Consider the following 19,034-nt stretch of genomic DNA (forward strand, 5'->3'; position numbering starts at 1 on the left):
GTACATCCTGTTTCATTTAAACCAGAAATGACTTCCCTACAAAGTGACAAGAGAACACCTTCACAATGCCAAGACGTAGATATCTCTACGTTCAAAGAAATCCCCTGCTGGATTCTGTTTCACAGCACCAAAGAAGACGAGCCTCCTCTTCCTCGTGACTTCATCATTCTCCAGAGTCTTTATATGAAACGTGAAGTCAGACAGATTTAGCATTCGATAGCGTCCGCGGGTCGAATATATGAGTCCTCCAGCACCACGACAAAGAGATGAAGGCTCACCAGTGATTACGGCACTGAGATTATATGGTAATTGAAAATGAGGTAATGTGCGCCGGTGATGATAGTAATTGAAAAGGAATTAAGAGTAGATTAAAATAAGGTCTCATTTGATCATTTGTCAGAGTTGATTCATGTGCTCAGCTGCGGTGAATTAACGGCCTCAGAATAGTCTCCGAGCTGATTAACATGCCGAGCCGTAAGTTCACGGACTCGCTCGCAAACTCACATATCTGTAGCAGGAATGTGAGCCCTGGAAACCTGCAGCTTTCCCCTTCCCTTCCTCCTGGAGTCACATTCAGCTGGGAGGCAGCGTTAGCCGACAGTCTTACTTATGAGCTCTCTGAACATTCAGAGAAAACAGCAGGAACTGTTGGAGCTTTTCTAATTTCAGAGGCCTTTAACTATCGTCTGATTCAGCTGAACGATCCCAATAACACATTATAACCTGCAGCTTGTCCCAACTCTGATTATTTGCCCTCCGAGGTGACGTTTTCCTGATGATTCATGTTCGTTTTTTAAATTTTTGATCTGCTCCACACGGATGTGTTGAATACAATTGGACCCTGAGGCATGTGTACTATCTGTGACTCGGCTTCAATCAACGGCACAAATATGACGCACTAGTAAAATACAAATTATAGAAGGAAAAATGTTATTAGTTCCCAGTTGAATTAATCCTTCTCTAATTTAACAGTGTAACAGTAATATCTGTGGAGGATAAATAACGTGACAGTAATGTATTTGAAGCAATCAGTTAGTCGATTAATCAATAAGTTAATCGACAGAAAATTAGTAGATTCATCGTTTCAAGTTATTTCAAGCAACGTGGCATAGGGATGCTAATTTTGAAAATTTTTCGAAACCAATAACCGACCCTCTTTAACCGATTATTAACCGTTAACCGACAAGATTTTTGTCTGGCGTAACGATACTCTGTCTGTTCAAAATAAACGATAGCAAGTGTCCGACAAACAGTGTGTGTGTTTGTGCTACGTTAGCAGCTGCTAGCGTTGCCGGTGGCTCTGTGCCCGCTTTAGCCACACACATATACTGTACGCTCTGTCAGCGCGGCGTAACTTCAGTGAATGTGTGTGTTGTCGGTGGCGTTCTAGCTGTGAACGTACTGTAGGTGTAGCAGACAGTGTGTGTACAGTTTATTTGTCGGTGAATAAATGCTACGAGGCTACAACTCCTCCGCTCTTGGAGCTATAGACGGGAGCCAACTTCCCGTATCTGTAACGCCGCTTAAGGTCGACCAGCTTTTCTCAGTTTTTTTATTCATTATTAACATTTCTTTTAACCAATAGCGTTAATCGGTAAAAATGCTTAAACGGTTAAACAGTTAATTATTAACATCCCTAACGTGGAACAGTTTTATGGTTTTAGGTTCTAAGATGTGAGAATCTTTGTTTACCTCACACCGTGTCCTAACCGGATACGAGCGTCCGACTATCACGTAGCATCGGACGCTCTCCGTCTACACTAAATACGTTAAATATGCACTTTACTGTCCTACGTCATGTAACCAAACCAGCTGTGTGCTCCACATCAGACTGGAGACGTAACCACTTCACAGATGGGTCAGCAGTACTCGCTATCTTCCTACGGTTGTACTTTTTAAACAGAAAACACACGTTTTATATTGTGCTATTCACTGGAAATAACACACACACACACACACACACACACACACAGACGGCAAACGGGAGTGTGTCAAAACGAGGCTTCGTACTGAAATACCGCAGTGACGGCTCATATTTCCCAGAGTTTCCATAGTTGTCTCTTTTGTGCGGCGTGTTTGTGTTTTGTTTTAACCATCCATGCTGTTACATTTCTTGACATCAGAGGCTGGATTTGGTGTTAGCGAGGTAACTTCAGGGTTTAACCCTTCAGGGTTTTCAGTCCTACGAAGGTGGATCACTTCTTACCGGGGTAGATCGCCATGGTAACTGATGCTGAACACCTGACCTGTTCGGGAGCAACTCGTATAAAAGCACCGTCTGCTGACCAATCAGAGCTCGGTGAGCAGATCGTATGATAATATTACACAAATATGAAGAAGTTTAAATCATAATCAGACTAAAAACAACACAGATTAAACAGATGCAGGAAGAACAGCTGGATTTATGCTGTGGGTGTTTACCGCTTTGAATTATGTTTTTATATTTATTGTTTTATTTGCTCTCAAGTCTATTTCACACCGCCGGAGACGAGGACGCAGCTGAAAGAAGGCTGAAATAGTCACCCACGCCACATGTTTGTTAAAGGGCGTAATGAAGTATAATCCAGTCATCCATTACACGTCTAAAAGCTATTTATATCTAGACGACTGACTTTTGAGTGTTCCGTTAAATTAATAAGTCTGTTAATTTACACATTCACACATCAGGAGATTTTTCTTTTGCCAGCTGTTCTTCCTGCATTCAGCAGCTTCATCTAGTGTTACTGTTAGTCTGGTACTCAGTCTGATTGAGTGTATTTGTGTATTTGTATTTGTCTAATATAGTTTGCTCTTCCTTTGTAAAACATGCCGCTCTGCTGACAGTAGACTTGTCCATGTCTGTGATTGGTCAGATGCTACAAACATCGCACCCTTCATGTGAACGCGCTCGTTACCAGACTGAGAACCTCTGGGTTGATTTACCAAGTTGATAACCAGCATCATAGGAGCGCTTAGCGGGATCTCGTCTGTTAGGGTTAGTGAAGCCAGATAACCAGAAGATACCCTGGGTGTGTTAAACTCTCTTCGTAGTACAGGCCTCGGGTAGCTTGTAATAATTCTCCTCTGGTGGACATTAACCTCGTCATGTGACAGAACAAATGAGACACGTTGGATGTCACAGAGTGTTAAAACATGAATCTTAAACCAGAATTGAATCAGCCTTCTATAGACTCATTAATCGGTGTGTGACACCGTGACGTTCACTGTGGATCGAAGCCGTTCTGAGTGACTGACGCGGTTCTCCGGGTTGCTCGGCTCGGCTGTGATGTCGTCGTGCTGGCTGGCTGGCTGGCTGGCTGGCTGGCTGGCTGGCTGGCTGGCTGGCTGGCTGGTCGGCCTGCTGGCCGGCTGGTCAGCTGGCGGGCTGGCTGGCTGGTCGGCCTGCTGGCTGACTGGTCAGCTGGCGGGCTGGCTGGCTGGCTGGCTGGTCGGCCTGCTGGCTGGCTGGCCTGCTGGCGGGCTGGCTGGCTGGCTGGCTGGCTGGCTGGCTGGCTGGCTGGCTGGCTGGTCGGCCTGCTGGCTGGCTGGTCAGCTGGCGGGCTGGCTGGCTGGTCGGCCTGCTGGCTGACTGGTCAGCTGGCGGGCTGGCTGGCTGGCTGGCTGGCTGGCTGGTCGGCCTGCTGGCTGGCTGGCCTGCTGGCGGGCTGGCTGGCTGGCTGGCTGGCTGGTCGGCCTGCTGGCTGGCTGGCCTGCTGGCGGGCTGGCTGGCTGGCTGGCTGGCTGGCTGGCTGGCTGGCTGGCTGGCTGGCTGGCTGGCTGGCTGGCTGGCTGGCTGGCTGGTCGGCCTGCTGGCTGGCTGGTCAGCTGGCGGGCTGGCTGGCTGGTCGGCCTGCGGGCTGACTGGTCAGCTGGCGGGCTGGCTGGCTGGCTGGCTGGCTGGCTGGCCTGCTGGCGGGCTGGCTGGCTGGCTGGCTGGCTGGCTGGCTGGCCTGCTGGCGGGCTGGCTGGCTGGCTGGCTGGCTGGCTGGCTGGCTGGCTGGCTGGTCGGCCTGCTGGCTGGCTGGTCAGCTGGCGGGCTGGCTGGTCGGCCTGCTGGCTGGCTGGCCTGCTGGCTGGCCTGCTGGCTGGCTGGCTGGCTGGCTGGCTGGCTGGCTGGCTGGCTGGCTGGCTGGCTGGCTGGTCGGCCTGCTGGCTGGCTGGCCTGCTGGCTGGCCTGCTGGCTGGCCTGCTGGCTGGCCTGCTGGCTGGCTGGCTGGCTGGCTGGCTGGCTGGCTGGCTGGCTGGCTGGCTGGCTGGCTGGCTGGTCGGCTGCAGACAGGAAGCTAATCCAGAGCGACGAGTTCCCGGGAACCTCCTCCTCTGAGAACCCTCTTTAATAGACAGATATGGGTCAGTGCTGCCACATGGACTCACTGCAGGAGCTACAGGACACAATTGGCTGTTTCTCCTTCAAATGGAGGCTGTGGAATCCCCTCCGCCCCCCCGCTGGAGTCCACTCCGTTAATCGATTGGGCAGCGATGAAGGTTTTCTGTTGATTTAAAGAGAGACATCCCATTGTGGCTGGTTGTGTTGCTTCAGAGGAGATAACATCAACTAATTATATATACATACATATATATGCATATATATATGTATGTATATATAAGAAGTGTCATCTGTGGCAGCATTTTTAAAATATAACTATTTCTGTCGTTCCTCCTGCATGCCTAACCTTACACACAAAAACAAGCTTCTTATTGTAAAGCTGGACGTGTTCAGGAGGAAAGATTAGTCTTTACCCCCCGACCCCCTCCTCCAAACCTCACCATGAACCTGACGACCCCCCCGACATCCTGCACACCGCCCATCCAACCTCCCATGATGCCCGGCGCCACATCAGTAGAGATACTATAATATTCTTTATTATGAATGGAGAGGAATCACTGGTCACTCATAGAAGTAGAAAGGTAGAGATGAACACACACCTCGTCTTTTTATTAGGTATTAAATAGTATATAGACTATAAGTAAATATTGGGACTGTCAATCAATGAAAATGTTTAATAGAGATTAATCGCACGATCGTCCGTAGACATTGAGGGGATGCCGAAGCTCACGGACGGGCTGTCTCCTAAGGACACTTATGACCCTGTTGTGTCTTAAAACATGTGACTGTGCTGAATGACTGGACCTGATGAAAGGAAATAAAAAGAAGTTAAAAAGATTAAAAAAAAATTAAGAGACTCCATCATGTCTCTGTCTCTCTGTCATGTCTCTGTCTCTCCGTCATGTCTCTGACTCTCCGTCATGTCTCTGACTCTCTGTCATGTCTCTGACTCTCCATCATGTCTCTGTCTCTCTGTCATGTCTCTGTCTCTCCGTCATGTCTCTGACTCTCCGTCATGTCTCTGACTCTCCGTCATGTCTCTGTCTCTCTGTCACGTCTCTGTCTCTCCGTCATGTCTCTGTCTCTCCGTCATGTCTCTGACTCTCCGTCATGTCTGTCTCTCCGTCATGTCTCTGACTCTCCGTCATGTCTCTGACTCTCTGTCATGTCTCTGTCTCTCCGTCATGTCTCTGACTCTCTGTCATGTCTCTGTCTCTCCGTCACGTCTCTGTCTCTCCGTCATGTCTCTGACTCTCCGTCATGTCTCTGTCTCTCCGTCATGTCTCTGACTCTCCGTCATGTCTCTGACTCTCCGTCATGTCTCTGACTCTCTGTCATGTCTCTGTCTCTCCGTCATGTCTCTGACTCTCCGTCATGTCTCTGACTCTCTGTCATGTCTCTGTCTCTCCGTCATGTCTCTGACTCTCCGTCATGTCTATGTCTCTCTGTCATGTCTCTGACTCTCCGTCATGTCTCTGTGTCTCCGTCATGTCTCTGTCTCTCCGTCATGTCTCTGTCTCTCCGTCATGTGTCTCTCTGTAGCAGCAGAGCAGCTCTCGTTATTAGCTGAGACATTTATTTCTCTGTCACATGTGCTGTGTTGAATTATGCATGGTGTCCTCTCAGAGTGAAGGGTGACATGGATGTAAAACACGGCTGCTGCTCTCTCTCTCTCTCTCTCTCTCTCTCTCTCTCTCTCTCTCTCTCTCTCCCTCTCTCTTTATTCAGAGTTTCAGAGCAGCAGCAGTAGTTCACTGCGTCTCAGCTCCGGAGTCATCGAGGTCTTTTGTTCATTCATTAATCCTTCTGTTGTTTGTGTGTGTACATGTGTGTGTGTAATAAAAGGCAGTTGTAGCACTCAGGACCTCATTACTGAGAGTGCAGGTCTCCTTAGATGCTGATAACAGCTACAGAGCTGTGTGTGTGTGTGTGTGAGTGTGTGTGAGTGTGTGTGTTTTCTATATATGCTCCAGCCTCGAGGCACAGTCCACGATAACGTGCAGGTTTGTGTAGCTGATTTATGAGGAGAGGTTATTTGTCTTGTTGAGGTCTGGAACTTTTGTCTTGTTCAGAGTTACATTTGAAAGCATCGGTGGACAACCAGTCTTTTATGTCCTCTAAGAAGACTAACAAGATGCTGAACTCTTGGAGCGAGAGTTTTAAAAAGAGGACGAAGTTGTGAGGACTTGTATATGTAACGGGAGGTCGTTCTTCTCTTTACTTCCTCTAGACACAGTTCATGACGGCCCCGTTAAAGGGACCCTCTGTAAGAATCCTAAATGCTTGTTAACAGCTTCACCTGTGTCCGTTAAGTCAACTAAAGTCAGCGTCCTGTTGCTGGCGCTTGTGCTCGCTCTACATAGACGTGAAGGAGCATCGCTCAACACAGTGAGGAGACACACGTCAGCTAAAAGCACCATATCACTCTATATTTCAGCTGCTTGGTAGTAATGTTAGCTGACCAGACCAAGGTCTCTCCATGAATCAATGCTGATCCTAGTGTTGGCTTTTCCTGCCTCAGCCTCCCGACCGCGGCCAGAGGGAAAGGGGGAGACGCCGGAGTTTTGGTCGGAGATGATAACGTTTCTCTCTGCGGAGCCCCGTCACTTTACAAGACACGGGAAACCTCTGTTGGTCTGGAGGAGCTGCAGCAGTTATTTCTGCACAAACGTCCACTGAACATTCACTAGATATTCTCAGAGCTAAACTAACTCTTCTGCAGTGTGGAGTGAGCAGCATGCACGTGAGAGGTGGAGAGAGAGAGAGAGAAGGAGCGGGGTGTGTGAGTGAAGGCAGGCAGGCAGGCATTATTATTATAATAATAATAATAATAATCTTTATTTGTATAGCACCTTTCTAAACATAGTTTCAAAGTGTTTGCACAGACACAATGAAATATAGACAAAACAAAAAACATAAATAGTAATTTTACGTGTTATTTTCTTTTTTTCTCGTAAAGTTATGACTTTATTCTTGTAATATTACGCCGTATTCTGGAAATCTCTTCTAATCTTTTTTCAAACCAAACTGGTCAGAACGATGAGGTATAATGTGTGACAGCTCAGACTCTGACTGATCTCACAACTTTGAAGGAACTCCAGTTCTTTCTGTTATTGCCCTCCGCTCTGAGATGAAGTCCTACAGCTTCAGGATGAACACTGGAGTCTCTCCATCGTCTTACATCACCTCTAATATTCAGTCTGAACACGCCTTTAGAGGCGTATATACCTGAGGTCTACCACTTCTTCATGTAGAGAAATACTCTGCTCTGCTTCTGTCAGTCGCCAGCTGATCTAACTCTGCTTAAATCTGTTTCCAAAGGGAGCGTTGCATTTGTTGAACAGAGGAAAAGTGTGTGTGTGTGTGTGTTTGTGTGTGTTTGTGTGTGTGTGTGTGTGTGTGTGTGTGCGTGTGTGTGTGTGTGTGTGCGTGTGCGTGTGTGTGTGTGTGTGCGTGCGTGCGTGCGTGCGTGCGTGCGTGCGTGCGTGCGTGCGTGCGTGCGTGTGTGAGGTGGCAGGAAGACGGCTCAGAGTTTAGAGGAAACATCTCGGTGTGATGTTGCTGCTGCCAGCGAGGCCTGCAGGTGCCGAGCAGGAGTCGGCGTGTTGTTTGATTTGCCTCTCCTCTCTCCTCTCTCTCCTCGTGTTTCTTGTGTTTCCTCTGATGTTCGGGTTAAACCGGCGGAGCAGCTGTCATGGCTGCTCCCGTGGATGCTGACTCTGACAGAGCGGAGAAGAGAGAGAGATTAAAACGGCTTCATTCATGAAAAGGTGGCTGAGTTTAGGAGGATTCACAGAAGATATCTTCTATTAGGAAAGAGCATTGATTTAGACTTTCCTTCCTTTTCTAGGAACTCTTCTTTGGGTTTCTCTCTTCTGAATGTTGATAATGCTGCTTAATGTTTGACACCTCTGTCATTAACCGTTAACCCTTCCTTTGTCATCATCTAGACACTCTTATTTACACTCGTAGTGTAGAAAGAGAAGCCGACGTCCCTCTGGTTGTTTTGATGAATGCTCTGATCAGGAGTTTTGGGGCCGGTTACTGATCACTTAGTCTGTTTGAAACCTTCTATTCATCATGTAGCATTATTTATTTATTTATTTAACTATTCTTAACAACATTATATCAGGTATTACAATTAAGAGATGAGAGAGTATCATGAATTGGCAACTGTTCATTTATTGGCACCACTCTCCCACATTACACCGGCTTTGCTTTTTTACACTGAATTAAGGCCGTCAAAGCGATAAGTCATTATCGCAAATTTGTTTTAACACCACTAATTTCTTTAACGCATTAACGCAACTTGCGAGATTGTAGCAGGCTTTAAAGCTGAAAAGAGTGAAAATAAAAATGAATCCATTGGTACCAACCATGTCATACTAGCTTGTCGTGAAGGAGGTTAAATAACGCTCCAAACTTACACTAAATGTTGGGGGGGTAAAACTGTCATATACATTTTCAAAGGGGTCCCTTGACCTCTGACCTCCAGATGTGTGAATGTAAATGGGTTCTATGGGTACCCACGAGTCTCCCCTTTACAGACATGCCCACTTCATGATAATCACATGCAGTTTGGGGCAAGTCATAGTCAAGTCAGCACACTGACACACTGACAGCTGTTGTTGCCTGTTGGGCTGCAGTTTGCCATGTTATGATTGGAACATATTGTTTAATGCTAAATGCAGTACCTGTGAGGGTTTCTGGACAATATCTGTCATTGTGTTGTGTTGGTAATTGATTTACAAGAATAGGGGTATGATTCTTGCTTGGGGTTCGAGAGGTCCTGGGTTCATATCCCGGACGAGCCCCCCATTTATTACAACCCGGCTCAAAGGTTGCAACAAAAACGGGAGAAACATAAAATGAATGTGAAAGTATAATTCTGTATGAGTCTGGATCTCCACTGGTACCGTGTCAGTATGCAGATATGTGATGTTCCTGTTTTTGGTGTCTTCTGGTCAGGATGACAGTTCACTGAGCAGCGAGGAGGAGGCAGAGATGAGCGAGCCCACGTGGCTAGCAGCTGATCTGGGAGCAGCGTCTGACCTGAGCCCGCCGAGCCGAGGAGAGAGGATGCGCCACAGTCCCCAGAACGCCCACGGCAAGGAGGACGACGGTAAGGACCGGCAGGACGCTAGCTCCACTAACTACGCTCTGCTCTTAGTTTAACGGTGCTGCTGCTGAATGGAAATCTAGTCGTAACACCAGCGGCTTTAAGTTAAGCGTGATTGTTTGAAACTTGTGAGACTATAATCAAGAACATCGTTGGCTTCTTTCAACCTGAACACGGTGTCTTATATTGTCACTGGGTCCGAATTGAAGATGGAAATCTGTTTGATCGAACAAATTAGCTCAAGTTGAGTATTTTTTTGGGAGTTTCAGGTGAGATGATGATAAGAATATCTTCTTTATAATGAAAGAGAAGAGACACCCAGTGGGAAAGAGTCATGATTTATAGCTCACAGTGTAGTGAAGTCACCACCTGACCGCTCCACTAAAAAAGATGAAGTCACCCTTTAATTCTATCCTCTCGTTGTGCTACAGAGAGACGGCGTGTTCTGATACAACCACAGTTACATCCTGGTAACTCGTAGTCGTCCTCGTGCAGCCGCTGTGTTTCCGTTCTGTCGTTAACGGTGAAGCTGATTGAGGAGAGCGGGAGGGTTTCAGGGGCTTCACTAGATGTGTGTTACTGAGCAGCAGCAGCTTCTCTGACCCTGACAAACACAAGCAGTCCGATCGGACCAATCGCAGCTCTTCGCCGTAGCCCCGACATGTCGGCACATTTTGAGCCATAAATCAACATTAACAGCTCTCTTTTTGTTTAAAGTCATTACACCTGAATGTCACACAAGTAGTTCCTTTTTATTTTAAAGATTTCTTTTCATTAGCGAAAGGCTTATTTTACAATTTGATTCCAACGTGTATCAACATTTCTTCTTTTGTTTTTAAAACAAATATTGAAACCAGCATACTATAATGCATAAAGTTGATGCTTTGCGGGTTCGGGTGGTTGAGTAACGTATATTTTGACATGTCGGCGGTGCAGATTGGCTCTCCTAACGGACCGGAGGGTGTGACATCATTAATGAGCGCCGTCAGTCAGGATTCCGACTAACTTCTTCATCATTCAACCCCAGCCAGTCAGCTGGCCGCCCGCCCTGAGCCCGGTTCTGCTCCAGGTTTCTGGTTGGGTCTCTAAACTATGGTGTACGGTCTAAGACCTGCTCTATATATAAAGCGTCTTGAGATAACTTCTGTAAAAATAAATTGAATTGAATTGAACATGTGTTTTTCATCAGATAATGAGAAGATAACATTTAATGTGAAATAAGTTTGACTAAAGGAACTAAGATTAAATACAAAATAAAATAGCTGACAAGATTAAGAGAGAAAACGATGTGGCTGAAATCGACAAGCATAATACTAACAAGCATTTTCGTCTTAAGACTAAGACTAAATCTAAAACAGCTGCCAAAATTAACACTGCGTCGAAGATGATGTCACGGCAGTTTCACGCTCCGTCGCTACGGTGATCAGCCGAAAATCCCGCCTACACCGAGGTGGTACTATCTGCAGTAGAAACACGGCACAGAGAGAAGGACTGGTGCCAACAGTGAGCCGAGCCGTGTTTCTCTCTCCTCCCTCCTTCTTTACCTGCCTGTCACTCTCACAGTATTTCTCTTCTCTCTCTCTCTCTGCACTGAAAGACTTCCTGCAGTGAGGAGCGCTCCCTTTCTGCCTTTGAAGACAGCCGTATTGTTTCGTAATGCTCCAAGGATACAGCAATTACCTGCTACTGTAACAAGTGGGCTGTGTATATATATGTGTATAGACTGGATGTGTGTGTGAGACCTTACATATTTGAATGGTACTGTAATGTACTGACTGTACCCAGTACTGACTGAGTACTACTGACTGAGTACTACTGACTGAGTACTACTGAGTGAGTACTACTGACTGAGTACTACTGAGTGAGTACTACTGACTGAGTATTACTGAGTGAGTACTACTGAGTGAGTACTACTGAGTGAGTACTACTAGTGAGTACTACTGAGTGAGTACTACTGAGTGAGTACTACTGAGTGAGTACTACTGACTGAGTATTACTGAGTGAGTACTACTGAGTGAGTACTACTGAGTGAGTACTACTAGTGAGTACTACTGAGTGAGTACTACTGAGTGAGTACTACTGAGTGAGTACTACTCCTTTAAAAGCTGCTCCTGAGCAGAGACAGCAGAGCAGCAGTGTCATGTTGATGTGAGTGGGGTTGACGGTTCAACGCTCCAACTGATCTCCATCAAGATGTTTCTCTTTCTCTGCTGGATGAGGGGATAAGGAGAGGAGGGATGAAGGGATGAGTAAAGGGATAGAGGAGGAGGAGGTTCTGTCATCCTCATTATTTAATGCTGTTACACTTTTCAAAGATCATACGTAAGTCAAACAGAGTGGACGGCGTTTTGACGTCCAGTTCTTTGCATGAAAACCGAACCTTTCCTGTGCCAGACAAAAAGCAGATCACTAGTTCCTGTAACGTTTCAACTGATATACTGTATGTATAATATTCCTGTAATATCTCCGAGGGGCTTAAAAGGGACGTATCATGCTCTTCTCCAGGTTCATACGTGACATGTTTACATGGTTAAATGTTAAAAAGACACATGATTGTTCTCATTCCGTCTGTCTGAATATATCTGAACTCAGCCTCAGTCTGAAACGCTCCGACAAACGCCGCGTAGGGAGGAGGTCGGGGTGGATAGGGGGGGTCGCCCAGGAGACCGCTGTTTGTGTCCCGTGTGAAACTAGAAGTCAGCGTTGATTTATTTGTCGCGTAACATTTATACTAAAGTAATGCCACTTCCTGAATATTTTAACTCGAACCACCATCTTTTCCTAAACCTAACCAAGCTGTCCCCTGTGGACAGAAGTTTATTTTGAAAAGACTGTATGCATGTAACGAGCAGAAAAATTGACACGCAGTGTTGCTGGACATTCGTAGGAAAAACGCACTCAAAATAACTTTTCTTAAGAAATCATACAAACCGTTGTATGAGGATATGTGTGATAGGGTTTAATGAGTTTATAGTGAGTTTAGTTTTTAATCTGCTAATCAGTGCCCATCTCAGCTTTCCAGAACCTAAAGTGATGTCTTTAAATGTCTTGTTTTGTTTGATTGGCGTCCAAAACCAAAAGACATTCTTCAGTTCACGGTGTGGAAAAAACTGCAAAAATGTTTTGATTTTTTAATGAACCAGTGTGTAACAATTAGGAGGATCTATTGGCAGAAATTGAATATAATATTGATAAGTATGTTTTCTTTTGTGTGTAATCACCTGATAATTAGAATCGTTGTGTTTTTGTTAGCTTAGAATGAGCCGTTTATGTCTACATAGGGAGCGGGTTGTCTTCACGGAGTCCGCCGTGTTGCACCACCGTGTTTCTACAGTAGCCCAGAGCGGAAGAAAACCAAACACTGGCTCTAGAGGGACATTCTTGTTTTCATGTTTTCACATCAGCCACCGTAGTTCTCCTACATGCTTGGCACACAGGAGGCTTCAGTTGGTTGCAATCTGCAACCTTCACCGCCAGATCCTACACGCTGGACCTTTAATATGAAAATGCCACCAGTTACTAGTCGGAGGCAGCAGGTGTGTTTGGTGGTTTTAGAGAAACCAAATAGACTGACGGAGGAAAAAACAGATGAATGAGGTTTGGAAGAGATGAAGCAGAAGGAGGGTTCGATAAAAACAAGCTTATAAAAGAGAGAAAGAAAGTGGAGTGAGATGAGATGAAGGGGGGGGGAGCTCAGTGCCAGTAGGTGGCAGAGTGTATAAGGCCTTGTCATTAAAAGGTCACTCTGTTCCCTACACCTCTTATGGAAGCCAGAGGACGATTGTAGGCGTCCAAATGCCACAACACTCAGAGGAGCTGAGAGGCGAGAGAGTTGAAGTGCCTTTCCTGATCAATTAGACTCCGATCCAAGGAAACGGGCAGGCAGCAGCAGAGCCTCCTCTTCCTCTTCCACCTCTAATGTACAGGAGAGTTAGTAATGTATGGGTCGCCTGGCCAGATGGATGGAGCTATCAGGAAATGGGGAAAGGTTCCCGGTTCCTCCCAGGGGTCCTGAAATGTGTTTGTGGATTTGTGAAAAATAAAACAAGGCCTTTTTTGTAAAATGAAAGCAAACCCCGAGGAAAGCCTCCCCGCGTTGCTATCGGAGACATGTAGTAGAGCTTTGCAATTACCGCAGCCCTGTTTCCGCCTCTCCTCCAGCTCTGAAACGGTGTCTCTGTTCTCTGTTGCTACGAGACTTCATGTTTGAAGTGCTGCACTCTTTAAAGTAAAAGCTGAAATATTTTAAACTTCTCTCCCTCTGTGTGTTCTCCCGGCGCCGAGAGGAGCCCGCTGAACTCTCAGCGCTGTGGGGAACTCACCGCTTCGGTTTGAACACGCAGCCAAAGAGTTTGTGGTTGATTTGACTCCCAGAGTTAATATCAGGTGGGTGTTTTCCCAACCGGCAAGCTGTCGGGCATTTAACTGGAGTAGGCAGCTAATTTCTGCAGAGCAGATGGTCCACACACACACACACACACACACACACACACACACACACGCCCATGTCCAGCTACTGTAGTAAATCACTTTTAAGAGCTCCTGACCGCCACCTCGCTTTTCTTCTTCTCTGCTCCACTCAACTTAACAGTGACGGCTGAAGTGAAAAGCTCTTACCGTGTGACTGGCAGTTTGAAAACTTGTGGCTCACGGCCAGCTGATGAGTGCTGGAAGAAAGATGCATGAAAAGAGCCGCCGGCCTCAACAGCCTGATGAGCAGATTATTAACTGGACTTTCAATGAGAAACAGGGCTGGGGCATTGTGTCTGTTTTCATATCGTGGTTACTCGAGATCGCCGATTAGAGGCGGTCGCCACTGAAATGCCAGCGTGGACGACATAGATCTTAATGTCTTGTTATTATTAGGGATATTATGGGTTTTACTCAGAGGCTAAATATGAGCCTATCGAAATCGATTCACCTAGGTATCGCGATTTTTGGTGCCTTCAAATGAAACTGGTGAGCTCGTGTTTACAACACGGGAACTCGTGTACACGATATGCGTGGCGTTCTAGTGGTTAAGTAGTGAAGAACACCGCTGCTAAGCAACGGCAATATTAACGTTACTGTCGGCGTCTAGAAGCCACAGAGGCTAACAAGTTAGCAAGCTAGCAAGTAGGTAAAATAACGCAGGAAATGCAAAGACATAATAGGGTGGGAGGGGCGACAATCATTTACATTTTTGCTCTATTTGTACGTTTCTCTACACCTGGTGTTACTCCCAATAAATTATTACTTAAAAAAAAAATATTACATACATATATACTGTGTGTATATATATATATATATATATATATATATATATACACAAAAATAAAATAAAAAAGCTTTGCAGAAGCATTTGAATTCTGATTTGGAGGTTGATTATCATGGCAACTGTCGGAGCTTGGAAGTGTTCAGGTCAGCCTTAGTGTAAATGACAGTTGTCAGGGCATAACACCAACGATCTGTTGATCTTTACCAATTAACACTCCATACACCAACAACGGCATGTTTAAATCGTGACCGCTCTACTCCTGAAAGCCTCTCCTCTGGAAGAGATGTGGTTTTCATCAGACAGCTGCAGAATGAAGTGCTATAGTGCTAAACCAGAGCACCGCAGCAGGGCTAACCTTGACTGGAGCTGTCACTCTGAATGTATTCAACCAGCGCTATAGGATCCGACCTCGGACGGAGCTCGTACTGGCCGGCAGGCGAGCCGCCTCGCTGAGATCTGCAGTCGACTCATTTCATGACACTTCTATTCTTTAGCTTTCTGAGAGCGCTGCGTGTGCACGTGTGAGAAAGTGTGAGTGTGCACTCCACGCCTCTCCACATCACTCCGGCTCTGTGCTCTGTAGAAGTGGCCCCTCCACTGCCTCTCATCCCCCCACCACCACCACCACCACCACCCTCCCCGAGGCTCCAGAGAGACATCCACACCAGAGCCCCTCTGTGCTGCTGACCTGCCCGCCTGAGAGGCTCCTGTCTGCTGCAGAGCAGAGTGCCGGGCCTCGTCCTCCTGGAGGAAAGGGTTACTGATGGAGAGGGCTCGTCAGAAGATGCAGCTGACATTACAGGTCCTCTCCACAGGGGATCAACTGAAGAGAGGGAGGGAGGACGAGGATGACGTCGTCTAGGAAGGAGAGAGAGGAGGAGTGCATGGAAACAAGGAGGACAAAATGGCGGCTGATATATAGACCGATATATTGATCTGCTGACACACTGAGCTTCACATTGTCTGAGACTCCTGATATTACAGATGATCCAGTAAAACCCCCTTCTCTCTAACGGAGGAGAGATGGAGAAACTGGCTGTATTCAAAACCTCATACTATACTAGTAGTACTACCTCATACTGTACTAGTAGTACTACCTCATACTGTACTAGTAGTACTACCTCATACTGTACTAGTAGAACAACCTCATACTATACTAGTAGAACAACCTCATACTGTACTAGTAGTACAACCTCATACTGTACTAGTAGTACTACCTCATACTATACTAGTAGTACAACCTCATACTATACTAATAGTACAACCTCATACTGTACTAGTAGAACAACCTCATACTATACTAGTAGTACAACCTCATACTATACTAGTAGTACAACCTCATACTGTACTAGTAGTACAACCTCATACTATACTAGTAGTACTACCTCATACTGTACTAGTAGTACAACCTCATACTATACTAGTAGTACAACCTCATACTGTACTAGTAGAACAACCTCATACTATACTAATAGTACAACCTCATACTGTACTAGTAGAACAACCTCATACTATACTAGTAGTACAACCTCATACTATACTAGTAGTACAACCTCATACTGTACTAGTATCAAAACGCAATACGCAGATGGACGAGTAGGCAGCGGTTGACCGGTGAACAATCGGCCAAACAAACAGAAACTCAGCCGGGCTGGTAGTCAATAAAGACACAGAGAGAGTAGAGTAGAGTAGAGTAGAGTAGAGTAGAGTAGAGTAGAGTTGTGTAGAGTAGAGTAGTGTAGAGTAGAGTAGAGTAGAGTAGAGTAGAGTAGAGTAGAGTAGAGTAGTGTAGAGTAGAGTAGAGTAGAGTAGTGTAGAGTAGAGTAGAGTAGAGTAGAGTAGAGTAGAGTAGTGTAGAGTAGAGTAGAGTAGAGTAGAGTAGAGTAGTGTAGAGTAGAGTAGAGTAGAGTAGAGTAGAGTAGTGTAGAGTAGAGTAGAGTAGAGTAGAGTAGAGTAGAGTAGAGTAGAGTAGTGTAGAGTAGAGTAGAGTAGAGTAGAGTAGAGTAGTGTAGAGTAGAGTAGAGTAGAGTAGTGTAGAGTAGAGTAGAGTAGAGTAGAGTAGTGTAGAGTAGAGTAGAGTAGTGTAGTGTAGAGTAGAGTAGAGTAGTGTAGAGTAGAGTAGAGTAGTGTAGAGTAGAGTAGAGTAGACCAGAGTAGAGTAGAGTAGAGTAGAGTAGTGTAGAGTAGAGTAGAGTAGTGTAGAGTAGAGTAGTGTAGAGTAGAGTAGAGTAGAGTAGAGTAGAGTAGAGTAGAGTAGTGTAGAGTAGAGTAGAGTAGAGTAGTGTAGAGTAGAGTAGAGTAGAGTAGAGTAGTGTAGAGTAGAGTAGAGTAGAGTAGTGTAGTGTAGAGTAGAGTAGTGTAGAGTAGAGTAGAGTAGTGTAGAGTAGAGTAGAGTAGACCAGAGTAGAGTAGAGTAGAGTAGAGTAGTGTAGAGTAGAGTAGAGTAGTGTAGAGTAGAGTAGAGTAGAGTAGAGTAGAGTAGACCAGAGTAGAGTAGAGTAGAGTAGAGTAGACCAGACCAGAGTAGAGTAGAGTAGAGTAGAGTAGAGTAGTGTAGTGTAGAGTAGAGTAGAGTAGACCAGAGTAGAGTAGAGTAGACCAGAGTAGAGTAGAGTAGAGTAGAGTAGACCAGACCAGAGTAGAGTAGAGTAGAGTAGAGTAGAGTAGAGTAGAGTAGAGTAGAGTTGGGTAGAGTAGACCAGAGTAGAGTAGTGTAGAGTAGAGTAGAGTAGAGTTGGGTAGATTAGACCAGAGTAGAGTAGAGTAGAGTAGAGTAGTGTAGAGTAGAGTAGAGTTGGGTAGAGTAGACCAGAGTAGAGTAGAGTAGAGTAGAGTAGAGTAGTGTAGAGTAGAGTAGTGTAGAGTAGAGTAGAGTAGAGTAGAGTAGTGTAGTGTAGAGTAGAGTAGAGTAGACCAGAGTAGAGTAGAGTAGACCAGAGTAGAGTAGAGTAGAGTAGAGTAGAGTAGAGTAGAGTAGAGTAGTGTAGAGTAGAGTAGAGTAGAGTAGAGTAGTGTAGTGTAGAGTAGAGTAGAGTAGACCAGAGTAGAGTAGAGTAGACCAGAGTAGAGTAGAGTAGAGTAGAGTAGAGTAGAGTAGACCAGACCAGAGTAGAGTAGAGTAGAGTAGAGTAGAGTAGAGTAGAGTAGAGTAGAGTTGGGTAGAGTAGACCAGAGTAGAGTAGTGTAGAGTAGAGTAGAGTAGAGTTGGGTAGAGTAGACCAGAGTAGAGTAGAGTAGAGTAGAGTAGTGTAGAGTAGAGTAGAGTAGAGTAGAGTAGAGTAGAGTAGAGTAGAGTAGAGTTGGGTAGAGTAGACCAGAGTAGAGTAGAGTAGAGTAGAGTAGAGTAGAGTAGTGTAGAGTAGAGTAGTGTAGAGTAGAGTAGAGTAGAGTAGAGTAGAGTAGACCAGAGTAGAGTAGAGTAGAGTAGAGTAGAGTAGAGTAGTGTAGAGTAGAGTAGAGTAGAGTAGAGTAGAGTTTACCTCCCTGCATGCATCACTCTCCCCTCAGAGACTGAGCCACACACACATACACACACACAGTAGGAAGCTGCACATCTAGAAATCGTTGTCAGTCACATACACACACATGCATGTATATATACAGCATGTAAACACAGTAAACACACACACACACACACACGTTGGTGCTGGAGGCCAGTGGCCCACATGGTCTAATGTGTTGAAGCGGTGCAGCAGAGGAAAGTAGGGCAATGGGAAACAAACGACAGGATGACTTTGATCCCCCTCCTCCCTTCCTCATCCTCCTCATCCTCCCCCAACCCTCCTCACCCTCACCCCTGCTACCCAAAGCCGAGTAGATGGTGGGGGGCAGCGGGGAGGAGGGAGAGGGTCTGAACTGTAGGATGGATGGAGGAATGGAGGTCAGGCTGAATTAGAAAGAGAGGAGAGGAGAGGAGAGGAGAGGAGGAGAGTGTTGGATTAAATCATCCTCTCTCTCTCTCTCTCTCTCTCTGGATGGAGGCCGGCTCACTGAGACCAGGATCAGTTCAGTCTGATGCTAAAACCAGACCACAATACACCTTCCTTAAAACCTTAAAAGGAGATAAGTTTCCCTCTGCGGTTGTTAAATCAGCTCCCGTCTTCGTTCTCCTGGCTCAGCCCCCGATGAGCAGGGATTTTAATTTGTCCGATGACGAGTTTGTTTCATCTCATTTCATGTTAAATCCAGCGTGGTAAACACTACACATCCAGTAAAGGATGGAAACACTTTGGGTTTCACACATTGACAGGAAAAGCAGAGCTAGACATCACGACTAAAGCTGCATGCTAACTCTGTCACGGACAGGAAACGTAGTCGTATCGCGGCATGTTCAAGTAGCTCGTCTGACTCTC

At 45.9% G+C, this 19,034-nt stretch overlaps 1 protein-coding gene across 1 annotated transcript in view; it reads left to right on the forward strand.

Moving 5' to 3' along the window:
* The window catches only part of LOC119490036 (nucleolar protein 4-like), a 155,000-nt gene that overhangs the window by 77,896 nt on the left and 58,070 nt on the right, over positions 1-19,034 (forward strand). The window contains exon 5 of the mRNA XM_037773204.1: positions 9,275-9,428. Within this exon, the coding sequence (XP_037629132.1) occupies positions 9,275-9,428 (154 nt within the window). The remainder of the gene's footprint in view (positions 1-9,274; positions 9,429-19,034) is intronic.

The sequence above is a fragment of the Sebastes umbrosus genome, chromosome 6 (genome assembly GCF_015220745.1).
Source record: "Sebastes umbrosus isolate fSebUmb1 chromosome 6, fSebUmb1.pri, whole genome shotgun sequence".
NCBI lineage: Eukaryota > Metazoa > Chordata > Actinopteri > Perciformes > Sebastidae > Sebastes > Sebastes umbrosus.